The 18,266-nt window shown below is 38.4% G+C and overlaps 2 protein-coding genes across 4 annotated transcripts; one reads left to right on the forward strand and one right to left on the reverse strand.

Moving 5' to 3' along the window:
• The first annotated feature begins 11,244 nt into the window (after window positions 1-11,244).
• LOC134654514 (uncharacterized) lies at window positions 11,245-13,611 on the forward strand. Of its 3 annotated transcripts, none has more exons than XM_063509962.1 (3): window positions 11,245-11,815; window positions 12,637-12,732; window positions 13,080-13,206. In XM_063509962.1, exons 1-3 carry the CDS (start codon window positions 11,387-11,389, stop codon window positions 13,083-13,085), a joined length of 531 nt encoding a protein of 176 aa, XP_063366032.1. In that variant the 5' UTR covers window positions 11,245-11,386; the 3' UTR covers window positions 13,086-13,206. The 3 variants fall into 3 exon arrangements, with proteins under 3 accessions (XP_063366032.1, XP_063366031.1, XP_063366030.1); XM_063509961.1 differs by having other exon boundaries at window positions 12,637-12,757; window positions 13,080-13,204; XM_063509960.1 differs by having other exon boundaries at window positions 12,637-13,611.
• Window positions 11,833-14,585, reverse strand: LOC134654515 (uncharacterized). The gene is made up of 3 exons (XM_063509963.1): window positions 14,106-14,585; window positions 13,463-13,554; window positions 11,833-12,595 (listed from the first exon to the last, which is right to left on the reverse strand). Exons 1-3 carry the CDS (start codon window positions 14,341-14,343, stop codon window positions 11,903-11,905), a joined length of 1,023 nt encoding a protein of 340 aa, XP_063366033.1. The 5' UTR covers window positions 14,344-14,585; the 3' UTR covers window positions 11,833-11,902.
• Between the last annotated feature and the right edge of the window lie 3,681 nt (window positions 14,586-18,266).

Consider the following 18,266-nt stretch of genomic DNA (forward strand, 5'->3'; position numbering starts at 1 on the left):
GCTGGTAATTCACACATTATGTAGTTTCTAGTTGAATATCTCGAAACAGAATAATAAAAATCTGACATATTGTTTTCTTAATAATTTATTTTTAAATGGCCTTTCTAGCGGCCAGTATCATAAACACATATACAACCTCGAAATACCTTAGGCTTAGAAGTTTTCAGACGTCCCTCGTAACATATCTCACACCTCAGAGAGCTTTAGTTAGTAGGTTATTCTTATCATCATGTTATTATGGGGAAAATCGAGGGTAAAGAGAAGGAAGAGGATAATGTTATTAAAAAAATCAAGGGTATAAAGAAGTATGTCATAGCTAAAACTGTTTCCGGTGAGGATTATTACAATTGTATAATGAACGCTCCACCTTTGTATAGGAACATGAATGTAATACTAGGGCTTGCAATATCGTGTGATGTGGGAGATGTGTAAGCGAAACATACGTTATTGTCGGTAAGAGGTTTATTATAACACTGTCTAATTAAGATGGGTACATGCTTATATAGTAACGTAACAAACAGTGGAGGGCAACATACTCCACACTACACCTCCCCAATTAATAGAAAAAAAAAGAATTTACAATAATCTTTTTTTTTTGTTTCGACATATAAGATCATTAAGTAGGTACTAATTACTAAGTAACTAAATACAATTAATTAAACATACACACGTCATCAGTTTGTCAATGAATGCTCGTGACACAAGGTAAACAAACAGTAAGTTAATCTTATGACTAAGCCTTAGTTAATACAGTTATACTTATGCATTTAGGAGTAGGTAATACATGGAAATCTAAATTAGGTTTTAAACAATTTTGTTCGGTTTTTGTGAACAATTTCATCCTTATTGTTTATTTTTATCTTTACATTTGTGCCCAGATCGCTTATTACAGTATATGGACCTAAGTACACACTTTGTGTCTTGTCGTTTAAAGGATTTCTTAACAACACTAAATCACCTGCGCAATAAGATACAGGGTTAATTTGCCTATCGTAATATTGTTTCCTAATTATCTTACTTTTATCTAGATTATCTTTAGCTTCCCGCTGACTTAGTTGTAAGCGATACCTCAACTCTAATGGGTAGCTATCGTCTCCTTTTCTTTTTTTTTCAGATATTTTATAACGCTCTTTACCTTTTTTAATTAATTGCGTTCGTATCGCTAACAACTGCTCAATTGCTCATGTATACTTTCTAATTGATCTGCCATTAAGCTTTACATGACAAGTAGAAGGAAGTTATATCTAGACTACGCTAACACAAGGTATATAATACATTAAGCTCGCAATCTGGCCCGCTACACAGAAATGCAAACAATGAACACGTCCTTATTGCTGAATATGACGCAAAATGTTCCAATATCATATGTTAAACTTATTTACGCTAGCGTATTTCTACCTAATGATTTTCGTTTTACACGCACTTTTTTTTTTCACACTAACAATTCACTTAAGCACATTCTTCATTTCGCGGATTGGTAACTGGAGCCCGGCGAGCCGAACGACGAAACTGGGTTGAAAACAACTCGCGACGAATCCAGGTTGTGTGCATTTTCTTGTAAACACGCACAAGGCCGAAACAGCTTGCAATTACAAGGAATACTATGATCACGCCAAGCAGTATATTAGTCGTAGATAGGTGCGTCTTGACTTGTTCAACTCCGGCTGTGTTGCTGCCGCCACTAGCGGTTTGGGCGGTAACCACTTCATCTTTTGATGTACTCGAACCCATTTCCAAGTTTTAACTACGTAGGACTCGGAAGATAAAATCAAAAAAATTTGGAGTTACTTAACGTCGTCAAGAATTTTCAACATTTTTGTGTATTTTGCACATTTTTTTTTTAAAGTTCAACAATCACATAATTCAGGTCCTTGATTGCATTCACTCGCGCTCACCACAATCACGACTGGCAGGATCGCCATGTGATGTGGGAGATGTGTAAGCGAAACACACGTTATTGTCGGTAAGAGGTTTATTATAACACTGTCTAATTAAGATGGGTACATGCTTATATAGTAATGTAACAAACAGTGGAGGGGAACATACTCCACACTACAATCGGACGGTTTCCAATTCCGGAACTGATTTTCGATATTGGGTCCCAATTCCGGAATTCCGGAACTGGTTCCGGAATAAGGGTTTATCATATTTTTATTAGATTTTTTAATCAAAAACATCAAAAAATATGAAATACTGATACTTTACGTTTATTAAACAAAGTATTGTATTAGAGGAATTTAATCTAAAGTATTATTAATCGAAAAATATCAATAAATGGAGTAGTGCCGTCTTTGCACCTTATTACTATGGTCCCTTTTATTCACTTTAATGATACGGTGTATTTATTTGGGGAAACTACGGATGCTAGAAATCGGTTACATGCCTTCTTCTTTCTGAATTGAGAATAAAATATACAAATGTTTATAGAATAGAATAGAATATATTTATTTGTATTAATTATACATCGTCAAGACTCAAACATTATTTACAATTATTATAAGATAGCTTAGCTTATATTATATAAATTTATTTTATGGTTTCGACATATTTAATCATTCATCCAGGAATTCTTTCACCGAGTAGTATGCTTTTGATGTGCAGAACGTTTTGAGTTTACGTATGAAGCAGTGTTCAGTACTCGATTTTTTGATTACCTCAGGTAGTTTATTATAAATTTTGGCACCTATTACCCTTAAAGACTTCCCTGATTTCTGAAGTCTATGCATGGGTACTGACAGCGCAGGTTTTCTTCTCGCTGAGTAGGTCCTGCTTATAGGAAACTCATCGGGGTTATTACTTACATATTTGCCTATCTCGAATATAAAGAGCGAAAGTACAGTCATCACCCTAAGGTTAACAAATAGCTGCCGTGCAGGTTCGTCTTCAGGGACTCGGGATATCAGTCTAATTACCTTTTTTTGTAGGATAAATGGTCGGTCCCTATCGGCTGCCAAGCCCCACACGTGAATTCCTCTCGTTAAGTGTGCATGGAAATATGCATATGCTGTCAGCAGGCCTTGTTCCGACAACGTATGCTTTAGACGTCCTATAGCGTAGAAGGCAGAGTTCAGTTTTCTACACATCGCGTCAATGTGTTGGTTCCATTGCAAACCACTATCGAACCAAAAACCAACATAACGAGCACAGCCTACGGGTTCCATTTGAACCCCGTTAACGGTCAAATCCAGCCGCAGCTGCACCCTACTATTCAGTGAGAATTGGAGGAGGTTTGTTTTCTCGATATTTAACTGCATTCCGTTAGCTTGAAACCAGTGCAGCAATTTTAGAATTATGTCTCTAGCGTTCGACTGCAGTTCCTCTTGGCTACGACCCTGTATTATAGCACATATGTCATCCGCGTACATGATGAATTTAGCAATAGGACTTTGGAACGGTAAGTCGTTCATCAGTAGCGAGAATATGCTATTTCCGACGTTTGAGCCTTGGGGAACAGACCTATCTCCGACTGAGCCACATTCGGAATTCTCGCCGTTGACATCGGTGACTTGAACACGGTGGGCCAGGAACGATCTTACTATATCCAGGGCCTTACCTCGGACACCGTAATGCTCAAGCTTCGCTGTTATTAACTCATGGTCTACTAAGTCGAACGCACGAGACAAACCAAAAAATATAGCAGCAACGTAATTTTTTGCCTCCAGATGGTCTAATACGGTTTCCAGTAGGTTACGCACCGCGCCTATGGTTGATCGGCCCTCCCGATATGCATATTGGTCACCGCAGAGTATGCATTTGGTATTGAAAAAATATGCAATCCTATTGCATAAGCCTGACTCAAATATCTTGGACAGTGCTGGCACAAGTGATATTGGGCGATAATTTTTCATTGTATCCTTACTACCTTTTCCCTTGTACACTGGGGTAACTCTGATCTTCTTAAGGGATTCGGGATAATTACCACTGACTATTGCATCATTAAAATGTTCGCATAGTTGGTAAAGAAAATTGTGTGGTAAACTGTGAAGTATAGCAGTCGGAAAGCCGTATATGTCTTTGGTTCCTTTCGCTTTGATCGACTTTATAATTGTCAATACTTCTTGCGTTGTAAATGGAGACATGAACATTGAGGACGCTTGAGATGGATAGGTAGCGCGGAGTAGGCTCAGCGCCTCCTCTGTGCACGGGCGCAAAAGGGTGTCACGCACCACGCTCAGGTAATGTTGGTTGAGCGCGTCAGCCAGCTCCCGACTGGAGCCATGTTCACCGCACACTGCTCGACGCAGCACGCAGAACTCGTCCCTAGTAACTCGGCCTTTGTTGGTCTCAGCCCTAATGACATCCCAAAGGGCTCGCGACTTATTAGAACTACATTCAATTTTAATATTTATGAAGGTTTTTCTTGTTCTATTTAATAAAGCGTTATGTTTGCATGTATAGAATTTCGTATACTCTATAAGACTTTTATTATCTGGGTAGTGTCTATGTCATCGTTAGACTCCAGCCTTTGTGGTGAGCCCTGAATCAGGCTGAAAGTACTGATAGGTGATCCGCTTATAAGCGGAGCGATTTCAGATTTCGTGGCCACAACTAGAGTTGACGCGTTGTTGCTGTCATTGGCGGAGGTGGGAGTGTTCACTGATTGGTCGTTTGGCTTCGGGACGTTCCGTATTTTAGAAGCAGCGGTATGTTCCTTCCTTGTTCCACTCGCGTGCTTGTTAATGCTGGCAACTGCATTTGTCTTCGCTAGGCGCGCAGGTCTCTGTGATTTGGCAGGCTGCGCATTCGCAGACGACGGTGTCGGCGAGGGCTGCCGAGTCGCTATGGGTGCCGATTGACCGTTATCGCTTGAATCGCTGTCACCTCTGTTCATACACAGCTTACAAACATTTAACACTTGCTTTTTTATCATAAAATTTTGATCGCTTATCTTGGTTTCGAGAGTTTTCACCTTGTTCACAAGTGTTGTAACAGTTTTTTGTAAATCACGTATAAGGTTTTCAAGTAATTTCGACGTCATTTTTCGAAAATAATAATTAAATACGCGGAGTGCTATGACAGTGCAACCGAACTTGACCTTGGGGGGGGGGGGGGGGAATGTGATGATGTATAAATTTTAAATCAAAAGTTTCACGTTGGTAGGATTCTGGGCAAGTAAATATATGGCTTTGCTTAAGCAAGTATCAAAAGTGAAAAAAATATGGCGACGTTAACGGGGCATGTTAATGCATGCTGATAGACTTCAGACTTTTATCAGTGACGGCTAATAACACCAGCATAGTGTAGTTTTCTTGGAAATGTTCAGTATAAAATCTAATAAAAGTACTTAAATCCAATTCCGGAATTTTCGATATTCAGTGGTCTCAATTCCGGAATTGTAATATCGGAAAAATTGTCCGAGATTCCGGAATTTCGAAATTCCGGAATTCCTGAATGCAAGCCCTATGTAATACGTAGTAAAGGTCACCAATTATATTCGCAAACTGTCAACAAAATCGCTCTAAAGAATTATGATGATAAAGGATTCCCAATCCCATCCAAACCACATCAAATATTAGCCTTAGGACATAATGAAATAAAACAAAGCAGCCCAAACGTGATGAAAAACAGACAGTTGCTGTTCGAGAACGCACCAGAAAACTTTATGACCGTGTTCTTACTAAAAAAGTGCAGTGTATAATAAATTAATAATGGATGACGAAACTTATTGTAAATTCGACTACAAAACTCTACCTGGCCCACAATTTATAACAGTCTCGGCGAATAAAATGGTTTCTCAAAAAAATAAGTCGATCAATATGGAAAAATTTGGAAAGATAATTTTAATTTGGCAAGCAATTTGTCAATGCGGGCTTAAATCAAAAGTTTATTTGGCTACGGGAACTATAAATTCCCAAGTTTACCGCGTCGCCAAAATAATGTAATGCCTACAAAAGAGGCTGTTGCCTTTTATCAAGAAGCACAGGATGCCTACATTATTTTGGCTAGACTTGGCCGCCTGTCATTATTCGAAAGTGACTAGAGAGTGGTATAAGGCCGACAAGGTAGATATTGTAGCGAAAGACATGAACCCGCCTAATTGTCCGGAAGTTCGCCCTATCGAGAGATACTGGGCCCTTATGAAAAGATATCTTCAAAAAAATGCTAAGGCTGCAACTTTCCTTGCTGACTTTAAAAAAAATAAGGCTTCTGAAAGCGTGACCAAGAAAGTCGTCCAAAACCTGATGCAGAACATCCAAAGAAAAGTCAGATTGCAGGCAAAGTAGGGGCATTGCAAGTTGTTTATCTATAAAATAATCCTTTTACAGATTACATATTTCTATTTACTTTTGTTATTTTTCAAAAACACGATCTTAGAATATAGCTTTTACACTAAGTAGTTGTCTACTTTCTTTTCGATACGGTCCTTAAGTAACGTGCTGGCATTTTAACCTCTCTACCAGAGCGCGTTCTTCTATTAGTAGGTATTAGCACTAGAATTGGTGCTAGTACTAGTGTTGGATATAGGACTACTAACACTATGTGTTTTTATTTTCAGGTATCATCTCAGACACCCACTTGTTTGAAGAAAAAACCTTCACCGAAACTATTAAGAAACAAGGGGGAATCCATAAGTTCTTACCTCAAAGACGAGCAAAACCATACTCCACGAAATTTACAACAAACCAAGGAGAGAAGGACTACACGAGCAAACACTACCCTAAGTCGCGTCAGGGCCACAAAGATTCACATAAGACACCGAAGACCAACCGGCCATTTCACCCACCAAAATATGAGAAACGCAAACGCTTTAACCGCGGTGGTAAGCAATGGAAAGAGGGAGGAAAATGACAACTTCACAGCGGGCCGCCTCTCACACTATGTAGCCAAATGGAAGAAGGCGCCCGAAACTTTTCGAAACTTTCGGAATTATGCGCCCAGAAAATTCATATGCAACAAAATAAGCGATTAATGCTTCTAAATGCGTAATGCTCCTTAAATGGTCCTCCCATTTGTTTTTACATTAAGTAAACATAGAGCGCAAAAAGTCATGATTAACAAAAAATAAATGCAGAACTTAACACTCGGTGGTGGTGGTGGTGTACCCTTCTTCTATGAAACGCTAATAGACCTGCAATTCAACAATTTATTCATTAAAAATTTGACTTAATTGCGTATTGCTTAGGTCAGCGGTTCTCAATCTTTTTTTTGACGGAACCCTTTTGGAAAGCGAAATAGTTGATGGAACCCTACAATAAAACAATAGTTTTTAGAAGTGTTTTTTTATTAATAAGCATAATAAAAGTACCATGTAACAGTTACTTATTACTTCCTTACATAACAAGTATAATAATAGAAGATATCGAAAAAGAAAAAATCTAACTAATGGGATGTATGAAACTGTTTTTTATTTTTCATCAAACGGTTGATATCAGGTCACCTTAAAATTCAACCCCTAAAATCCAACATTAAATCTTTACCTAAACGTACCTACTAAATGCCTACTAGCTCAATTCATTTCTACCGTTTACAATACATACATACCATTCTTTCTTCTATTTCTTTATTTATATAAGTCTTTGGTTTATTTAGTACTCGTTTTTCTAGGACTTTACCCCTTTTCATGGCTTTCATTTCTGGTGCTTTGCTTCCTCCTAATATTTCTTCAACAAGACTGCCCTGGGGTGACTTGCAATGAGCGACTTCATAAATCTTTGAACCCGTGATTCGGCCTTGTCGAATAGAATGCCACAGCTTCGAGTTCACTTGGTCTTCCGTTTCTTTCATGATTTTTTCTTTATTTTCTCGCATTACTTCTTTGCTAAATATTTTAAATTTATTGAAACTTGGAGTATTTTCCTTTTCAAAAAAATCTACCATCATGTCAAATATGAAATATTTCGAGTTTCTGTCCGTTGGTCTAGATATACGAGTATCAAGATAACGCGCGGTAGTGTGTGATATGGAATGGGATAGGTTCTAAGTTTAATACTTACGATAAAGCTTTGGCATCTCTTATTTCACCAGCATTATGTTTGGCGCTATTTTTCATAAACTCCATAAGCATATATGGGTCTACTTTTGGCAAATTTGATGTGTTTGCTCTAACAAAAGCAGCGGTATCCATGTTTGCCGAATTCAAATGCCAAGGGTCGTCGAAGTTGCTATCAAAATCAGGTCCGGGGTTCACAAGCGAAGGTCGTCGTTGAAGCAGGCAAGATCAGACGTCCGGGTGGGGAAACGAAGTCGATAAGTCGTACATATCAAAGAAAGCAATTCACCAGATGAGAGCACAAAAGGTTATGAATTCAGCGAGAAGTTGACAAGCTGTCAATCAACTGTCAATGTCATTGCCCACCACAGATTCAAATAGCCTTAACTTTTTAAGTCTTTGACAAGTGTCTTAACAGCCGTAAGGGGCCGGACGCGCGGTGAAGTAAAATGTTTTTATTTTTATAAAATGTATGACGCAACCGAAAAAATTGTAGGTTACTTTTTTCTGTAACTAGAAATGATTAGTCCTATCAGAAAAATAATCAGGCACTTTTAATATTTTCATCCATTCCCCATTTTATATCACTAATAATTGAAATATTAAAGTTCCACCAAACCAATTCACTGTACGTGTTCAAAATGTTCAAATATCCCGCATTGAAGTTGTTGGAATTTGCTTTACAATTAGCACAAACGTTCTTCATTTATTAATTTTTTTTTCGAAGTGCAGCACAAGGCCACACTGGCAGGATCGCCATGTGAGGTGGGGCGTAAAGGAGAACTCGTTACACACATGTGACATTAACACACAAGGAAAGCTAGATGAGGGCATTATCCGTCAGATACCGCCAGAACAAATAAACTTCCTGCGCTGGACAGTGAACAATCTTGTTTCTTTTTATTAGGGGTTGATGTCGACCACAGTTCTTTATGGCGATCTGTAAGCGGGTAGAATCGTCAGTATATCGACTTTTTACTAGATCATCAAATTTAGGACAACCTAACTCCTCAATATATAGTTGCTTATGCGCAGGGCGTCCATCCGGGTTTTCTCATATTGTCCACCCTTATATCCAATTACACCGCCTTCTTGAGCTGCTTCTCTTTTGAGCTCCATGAGCTTTTCATCTAATTAATTCCTTCGGTGGTTTATCATCTTTGAAGGGTAAGCCATGAACGAATTTAGTTACATATCTATAGCCTGGTTACGGTCCTTGGGTGTCAATTCATTTTGGTGTCCAACAATATGACGTGTGGTACTCACTTGGCCGGTTACCACATTTACCCAACTAAACTCCTTGCAGTAAAACTGCTTACTGTCACTAATGTAAAATCCGTCCATGTCGATGATGAGATTACACGTTGACTATGGTGAGATTTACAAATACCAATACACAATTTCTTTATTAAAAGAGTAGAACAGGCAAGAATTTGCTGAATGCTTGCTAATATTTTGGAAATAACTGCACTTTTAATAGTACAATTATGAAACTTAGTGCCTGAATGGACGCTCGAAACAGTGTGCCACGTGTAGCTTCTGGCTTACAAGCTTCTGGCTTACAAGTGATTTGAGCAATGCAGTGCAATAACGCGCTGTTCTTAATACGTTTTCATTTTATCTAATATACCTACTGTCGCCCCATGGTGTTCCCGCCGCGGAACAACAGCGGTAATTTATTGTATTGTGTAACATATCTCACACCTCAGAGAGCTTTAGTTATTAGGTTATTCCTATCATCATGTTATTATGGGGAAAATCGAGGGTTGTAAAATCTTCGCTGGTCTCAGGTGTTGTAAAGGTGGTGAAATAATAAGTGGACTGTAGTTTAACGCTGGTTTACTTTCTAAATTACAAAAATACAAAAAAGTGGCAAAGTGGATTGTCGTTGGGAATCGAGAGTGACAAAGTAAGTTTTTGAAAGCTCTATAACTGTCAAAGCTTTGAATACAAAATTGCCATAGTTAAATTTGAAACATAGAGACTGATTGATTACATGATACATTTCATTGTATATTTTAATTAAAAAATAGACAATTTGAATAATATTAATTATGAAATATTTTATTACGTAAAATTAAATTAATTTAGAAAATTTATGAATGGCGTCTTTTAATTGCGAATATTAATAACTTAACCTAACGAAGACAGGATCAAAAATGAGTCCATTTTTGAACGATTCGTAACAAGGGTAAAGAGAAGGAAGAGGATAATGTTATTAAAAAAATCAAGGGTATAAAGAAGGATGTCATAGCTAAAACTGTTTCCGGTGAGGATTATTACAATTGTATAATGAACGCTCCACCTTTGTATAGGAACATGAATGTAATACGTAGTAAAGGTCACTAGTTATATTCGCAAACTGTCAACAAAATCACTCTAAAGAATTATGATGATAAACGATTCCCAATCCCATCCAAACCACATCAAATATTAGCCTTAGGACATAATGAAATAAAACAAAGCAGACCAAACGTGATGAAAAACAGACAGTTGCTGTCCGAGAACGCACCAGAAAACTTTAATTATGACCGTGTTCTTACTAAAAAAGTGCAGTGTATAATAAATTAATAATGGATGACGAAACTTATTGTAAATTCGATTACAAAACTCTACCTGGCCCACAATTTATAACAGTCTCGGCAAATAAAAAGGTTTCTCAAAAAAATAAGTCGTTCAATATGGAAAAATTTGGAAAGAAAATTTTAATTTGGCAAGCAATTTGTCAATGCGGGCTTAAATCAAAAGCTTATTTCGCTACGGGAACTATAAATTCCCAAGTTTACCACGACGCCAAAATAATGTAATGCCTACAATTGCCTTTTATCAAGAAGCACAGGATGCCTACATTATTTTGGCTAGAGTTGGCCGCCTGTCATTATTCGAAAGTGACTAGAGAGTGGTAGGTATAAGGCCAACAAGGTAGATATTGTAGAGAAAGACATGGACCCGCCTAATTGTCCGGAAGTTCGCCCTATCGAGAGATACTGGGCCCTTATGAAAAGATATCTTCAAAAAAATGCTAAGGCTGCAACTTCCCTTGCTGACTTTAAAAAAAATAAGGCTTTTGAAAGCGCGACCAAGAAAGTCGTCCAAAACCTGATGCAGAACCTCCAAAGAAAAGTCAGATTGCAGGCAAAGTAGGGGCATTGCAAGTTGTTTATCTATAAAATAATCCTTTTACAGATTACATATTTCTATTTACTTTTGTTATTTTTCAAAAACTATTTATCTTAGAATATAGTTTTTACACTAAGTAGTTGTCTACTTTCTTTTCGATACGGTCCTTAAAATATTTTCAAAACACGATAAAACCGTTAAGGTGGTGATTGACTAGTAACATTTCGGTGTAATGTATCGTTCGCGGCGATCGTGTTACATTACAGTTACATTACAGCTACGCGGCGAACGCTCGCCCTGAGCGCTCTGTTCGTTTGTGCTCCATTCTGTTTCAAAATGTCGGATATGGAGGTCGCGTGTGCTTCACTTATTGTACTAAGTTATTGCTATCTAAAATACAAGAAGAAAAAAACGAAACGATATTGGATATCTAATTTGTACCAAAGAAGGAACTATGATACGAATATAATGAATATTCTTCGAAACCAAGAGTTTACTGGACAATACAGAAACTTTATTAGAATGTCGTCTACCGATTTCGACCGACTCATTAATTTAATTGGACCGTTAGTGGGCAAGCAAGATACAAGATTGAGAAAAGCTATATCTGTTACAGATAGGCTAGCAGTTACACTACGTTTTTACGCTTCTGGAGATTCTTTTACAAGCTTGCAATATCTTTTTAAAATTTCTAGACAGAGAATAGGCTTCATAGTAAAGGAAGTCAGTGAAGCAATAGTGAAAGTATTGAAGAATTGTATAAAGGTAAGCAAACCAACATGTGCTTTAGTTATTTTTTATTTAAAAATGTAATTTGAAAATAGGAAACCAAGACTTACACATTCTATATATCTAATCAATCAAGTCGCCAAATTCTCGCAAGAACCTGGCAGTTTCTTCACTGTTCTCCGGTATTTGAGGTGAAGGTGAGGAATAATTGCGTTGGGATGAAGTGAGGGTATGAGTATCTGGACGTTGTAATCCAGCAGTATCTTGACTGCACTCCGACATTTGAGGTGAAGGTGACGAATAATTGCGGGCTGAAGTGAGGGTGTGAGTATCTGGGCGTTGTAATCCAGCACTATCTTGACTGCAATCCGACATTTGAGGTGAAGGTGTGGAATAATTGTATTGCTGCGAAGTTGTTGTTCTTGTAGAATGAGTTTGAATTGGTCCAGGTGTAGAAAAATAGCCTTGACGAGTCGAATAACCGTAACCATAGTTGGGTTCATATTGTCCCCGATCAGCATTGAATAAAATATTTGAAATATGGTGTTGTACGTAGTTTCTGGTCTGGTTAGAGTACGATCTCAATTTGTTTGCAATGAAAGCTCCGTAGCTGTCACACTCGTCCAAACTTTTCGAACTTTTCTCGCTTGACGTCTTTTTTAAAATGTCATATGTAGAAGCCATTATTTCCTCGGGATCCATGACTGCTTTTTTCTTTTTTTTAGCGACATGAATCGGTCGCTCGGTATGTGACCCGTTGTCCAAAACTGTATCCACGGTCGCACCACGTTGCTCGCTTTCTTCATCGGGGTTTAACTAAAAAATACATAAAAAAATATTATTATTGTTTGTTGCAGATGCCAACAACACCTGAGGAATGGCAAGGTTTAGTACAACAATATGACACATTATGGAATTTCCCCCATTGCCTGGGCTCTATGGATGGCAAACATGTAATAATACAATCACCGATGAATAGTGGAAGTGATTTTTATAATTATAAAAATTTCTTTAGCGTCGTATTATTTGCTGTAGTTGACGCTAAATACAACTTTGTATATGTAAATGCGGGATGTCAAGGAAGAATATCGGACGGCGGTGTATTTAACAACTCTGAACTTTGTCAAAGAATAAAAAATAAATCGTTAAATATTCCTGAACCCAACCCATTACCTTTGCGAACTCTAGACATCCCATACTATTTCATTAGTGACGAAGCTTTTGCCCTTTCAGAAAATGTAATGAAAGTTTACTCGGGATTCCATGCAAAAGGGTCTATAGAGAGAACATTTAATTACAGACTTAGCAGAGCGAGAAGAGTAGTGGAAAACGTATTTGGTATAGTTTCAGCAGTTTTTCGAGTGTTAAGAAAGCCTATGTTATTAGAACCAAACCACGCCTCTTCAGTAGTAATGGCAATAACGCATCTTCATAACTATCTCAGAAAAAGTGATGAATCCAGTGACATTTACACACCTTCAGGGACATTTGATCATGAAATAGAAGGAGTTGTTAGACCAGGAAATTGGAGAAACGACAGCGAACTTACAAGCCTTTTCGCTTTGGAGAGGCGACCGCGTAGAACAAGTACAACAGCGAAACAAATACGCCACGAAATTGCAGAATACTGTTCACGGGAGGGAGCTTTGAACTGGCAAGAAAGATATACTTAGAAAAACTTACCGTATCATTTGTATTTCGTGGTTTATTTCGGTCCAACACAAATAGTAATGGTTTAAATGCAAACCATGTACTAGTATAGATTTCGTCGGCACCTGAAAAATAAATAATATCATTAGGACACTTTAAAAATAAATACTATAAACAAGCGATTTGAGGCCTTTTTTTATTACCAGGGAGCGTACCTTTCATGCCGATGACATCAAATTGACGTCAGGTTGCATATAGGATGATACAATTTTTTCTGAAATTATCAATCATTCATCATGATACTTATGATGTATGTAACACATATGAATAAACGATTGATGATTAATGATTGATGACTACAATAAGACTAACTGGAATTATCCTACATATTTATATGCAACGTGACGTCAATTTGCTATCATCGGCACGAAAGGTACGCTCCCTGTTTATTACCTACCGCCCGTGGTTCGAATTTAAGTCTTGTCCTTTGCGGTAAGTGAGATTTGCCGCTACCCCGCGGCAAATCTCACTTACCGCCCTGGAGGGTGATTTTTGAGCAAGTGAGTGACTCGATATCACGTTTTTTTGTATGGAAAAAACGTGATATCGAATCACTCACTTGCTCAAAAATCGGGGCCCAGGCCCAGTGACGCGTAAAAAAACATTTTAAACTTACCTTTGCCCGTTCCAGTGCTGTTCTTTATTTTAGCCTTCTCTCTTCTTAGTGAGGCAAGTAAACTGGTAATTTTTTTCTTGGCCTCTTCAACCGTTATATTCATATCCTCGGATAATTCTACCCACGCATCGTTTTTTTTAAACTTATTGAAGTGATCTCCGTGCGTGGGGTCCCACAGTATTTCTTTATCTCTGTATTTGTCAATAAATAATAGAACTTTCTCTTTATCCCATTCCATATTTATTAAAATCCTGTTCCAAAAGCACAATCACGGAAGAAGTGCACTCGCGGCGACTTGCGAACCTGTACTGACTTGTAATGTAACACTCAAAGGGATTCGCGTAAAAACCGACAGCTGAGTGGAGCACGCGGTGCTCGCGTCGAGCGGCTCGGCTCGCTGCACTGACTGTTGTAATGCTCGGGTTGTAACACGTTACATTACACCGAAATGGTACAAGTCAGTCGCCACCTTTACTGTTGTGAAGTGACATACAGTACGTGACATTTTACTTTTGTTCAGGTATATTCCTTCTACATTTCAGAATTTGTTGGGCAATGGCATTGCATAACAGTATGATGGCAAGCAGGAGTCTTGTTAACTTCACTGTGAAAGGATCTAATGTGGTCCACTCGCCTACCAAAACGTGAACAACACCATACAGTGTCATATAAGTTAATAAAACTTGTCAGCTGTTTGTTCGCACCAATTCACAAATTTTTGGCAAGACATGGCTAGATGTACTCGCGATTAGTATTCGATCTGAGCGCGTGCGCGAATCTAAGTAAACTGATAAACACCGGCTAATACGCAACTTGTCACCACGTGAAATTACCTCGGCCAATCACAGCGAAATACGATGCAGCCGAAAAGCGTTCGCGCCAATGAATGAAAATCAACGTGAAAACTTTTTGGATTAGAATGCGAATCGTTCATCCCTTTATTTTTACACAACTTCAGCTAAATTTTGCACGTCTACACGAACCAAAGACGGTTTCCAAGTGGTCACGTAACTTACTTTTTGAAGCCATTGTTTATATCATTTTAATTCTGTGAAACGATTATCAAACAAATCATAAACAGTAGGATGTGTTAGGTACGGTCACCATCATAAAGTTTACATTTCGCTCGACTAATATAAACATTCTAATTGCCTACTCAACTGAAGTGGCGTAACTAAAATACTAGAGGGTTCATATACTTAACAGATAATGGGAATGCTCTGCATAGATTATTATTTTGGCCATTAAGTGGTAATTTTTAACTAATTAAACGTAACTACATCTTCCGTTTCATCTGTGCCACATAAGTTAGCGAAAAGCGGACGATCAGCCTATGTAGTACTTAGCCCCCGCATATATAACCACCTACCTAAAAGGATCAGGGATGCACCTTCCTGCTTCATGCAGCCTTGGCGTACACATTTTAGCATTTTTAGCTCTTCTGTAGCAGATTGTCCGACCTTGATATGTGCTGTTTGGTTCCAGTGATCATTCTCATATCTTTGCTGTCATTTGTGCGATTTATAGCTTCTAACAGTTGTTCGTGGTTCACAGTATCGAAAGCTTTTTCGAAGTCTATAAAACTCGTCTTTTTGGTGTCCTAGGCATTTTTGTACGAGTACCTGGATGTTCCAAAAAGCGCAGGCCGTTTCTTCCAGAGGTGATTGAGTGCACACCATTTTCTTGGCAAGTTGTGACGACCAATCCAGGTGTCATTAATGTAATCACTCCCAGGAGAGAAATACTCGACCTGATGACCTTTGCTCGCCTTGATATCCACATATCCTCTGTAGTCTACACCTGTGTGATAAAATGGTTTGGTTTCATTCACTCTAGCGGCAGGTAACGCACTCATTATTTGTTGCTGTTTCTTTCCTTCAATTTTCTTGCACCTGACACATGTTCCAAGTTGTTTCTTCACCGTGTTCATGGATATTTTTAATAATTACTCTCATTTTATGGTTGCTCGAATGATGGCTGCGGTGCTGATAAATCCATGGGAACTGTGTCCGGGCCGTCAGACGATACGTCGGTTATGTAGCCCCGTGCGTCTACTACTGCGTTATTCTCGAATTTTGATTTTAATAAAGATAAAACGTGTTTCATGTAAGTCACGTGAGCACGTTTATTACTTGCAACTCTTTCTAGTAAGCTTTAAGGGGACATAACTTTCTTAGGAAGTGAACAGGCCTCAATGTTTAGTTCCGGCCACATAGTGCACACACTTTCGGTTATTTGTCTACAGACTTCGCGACCAGTATCTGAGTGGAGAATATTCGACGCTCCAAAGGTGGTGAATATCTCTAGTAGATGGTACGCGACTTCTGTTGTTCGTTTGCATTGCAGTACACGAAGGTTGACAGTGTATTACAGCATTTCAGCATGTGTGTATGACAGACAGCATTTCATTGGTGACCTGGTGAGCAAAACAGGAAGTTTTACTGTATAGCCTCTTGGAATGCATATTACCTGTCAGGGTTTTTGTGCTCAGTGAGTTTCTCTGTTTAGTTTTATTTCTATTGACGTTAGAACAATTCCGTTCTACTGCAGCACTTGAGTGTGGTAAAACTATGAGACGGTTCATGAACTTGCACAGGGTCGGAAATGATCTACCTATTGTTACGATTATTATTTTAAGGGAGCTAAACTAAAAGATTTTAAAAGAAAAAATACAAACACTATAGTTACCACGTTTATTCTTAAAAGAGGAAAAAGGATTATCTACCCGGAGCCTTAAGGGCCTTGCGTACAGTACCTACAATTAATTTAAATCTAGCTCTTACAATATTAACAGAATCTTATTAGGGACCGGAGAGCAAATGTGGGTCTAGCGACTACCTACCCTTACGATTGAACACTTTTAACCAGATATTTGTTATTAAATTACAAGAATGTTGGGCGTCGTAGAAGAAAATTAAAGGTTGGAAAGAGCTGACCTTGTCCGTAGAGTTTAGGGTACCAGATTACCGCCGCCACGTCACCACAAGCTCAGGTACAGGGCCAAGGAAGCACTCGCCGGCTGCCAGGCACACGCTGACAACCGGGCACACAAGGGGTAGAAGCACGCTCCATGCGGACTTATAGGTTAAGTGTAGACCTCGCGGTGGAGAAACGGCCCGCAGATATGATATGCATCGATATGTCAACACGCGCGAGGTCTATAAAGTGTGGGCTCATAGGCCCCGGAAATTCAACGGCATGAATACCGGTATCTCCCCCGGATCAAAAGGGAGATGACTCCCGATGGAATTGAATTTAGCCCCAAACGGCTTTTTGTCTGCGAGACACAGCAATCGAAAATGATCTTTCTCCATTTTGACAGTAAGAATGAATGACAAATCGAATGGCTGGGAAGCCACAGTCCGAAACGGGCTCGTGCGATTCTAGGTGACTTTGCAAAAAAAACGTTTCCTTTCTTATTTAGTTTGCTTAGAATAATATTGAATACAACGCGCCGACGAATAAAAAAAGTATTTGAAGACAATTTTAATTTAAAAACGACCTGCGATTAAAAAAAACCCGAAATGTAGGAAGGTACCGAAATTATTTTTTCACCTCAGCAGCTCGAACAAGGGTACTTTGATTCTTAAAAACAGTGAGCAAAATGCGATTTTGCTCACTGAGTGAGACAAAATGACATTCAAGTGACCTTTATAGTCAAATGTCATTTCAACATGCGGGGTCTAATAAAAGTTCGAAATACTTGGGTTCTATTATCTCTGTCCCTTTTACACTGTTAGCAAAAAGAAACAGACAAAAAAAAGTTAAAACGACATTCAACAGTATATTCACGGTTTATAATAGACCCCCGAAAAACTTCAGACCGCATCGTTCCAAACCACGTACGAGTATGAATTCTTAATAATTAATAAATAAAAATAAAGTTTAAGATTTCATAAAAACTGATAATAGTACATTATTGCAGAGGCCGGGAAAGGGCAATTCGTGGATGAGTTTCGATTTTTTCGACAAAGAAGACGAATCCACGAATTGCTATTCCTGCCGAGGCATATATAGTGCTTTTCTCCAAACATGCGAGGAAATAAAGTAAAATAATAATTATTTAAGCATCAAGCATGACTCAAATCGAACCTTCACATCATAAATGTCAAAAACAATTTCCATTACAATTTCCTCTAAAATTAATTTTTAAAAGTTAAG

The sequence above is a fragment of the Cydia amplana genome, chromosome 15 (assembly GCF_948474715.1).
Source record: "Cydia amplana chromosome 15, ilCydAmpl1.1, whole genome shotgun sequence".
NCBI classification, from domain to species: Eukaryota; Metazoa; Arthropoda; class Insecta; order Lepidoptera; family Tortricidae; genus Cydia; species Cydia amplana.

Bases quoted from the DNA above. Each gene is read 5' to 3' on its own strand.
- LOC134654514 (XM_063509960.1), top strand. From the start codon at position 11,387: ATGTCGGATATGGAGGTCGCGTGTGCTTCACTTATTGTACTAAGTTAT. The intron at 11,816-12,636 runs GTAAGCAAACCA...TGTTTGTTGCAG, and splicing joins TATTGAAGAATTGTATAAAG to ATGCCAACAACACCTGAGGA.
- LOC134654515 (XM_063509963.1), bottom strand. From the start codon at position 14,343: ATGGAATGGGATAAAGAGAAAGTTCTATTATTTATTGACAAATACAGA. The intron at 13,555-14,105 runs GTAAGTTTAAAA...TTTATTTTTCAG, and splicing joins CAGCACTGGAACGGGCAAAG to GTGCCGACGAAATCTATACT. The intron at 12,596-13,462 runs GTAAGTTTTTCT...TGTATTTTTTAG, and splicing joins CACGAAATACAAATGATACG to TTAAACCCCGATGAAGAAAG.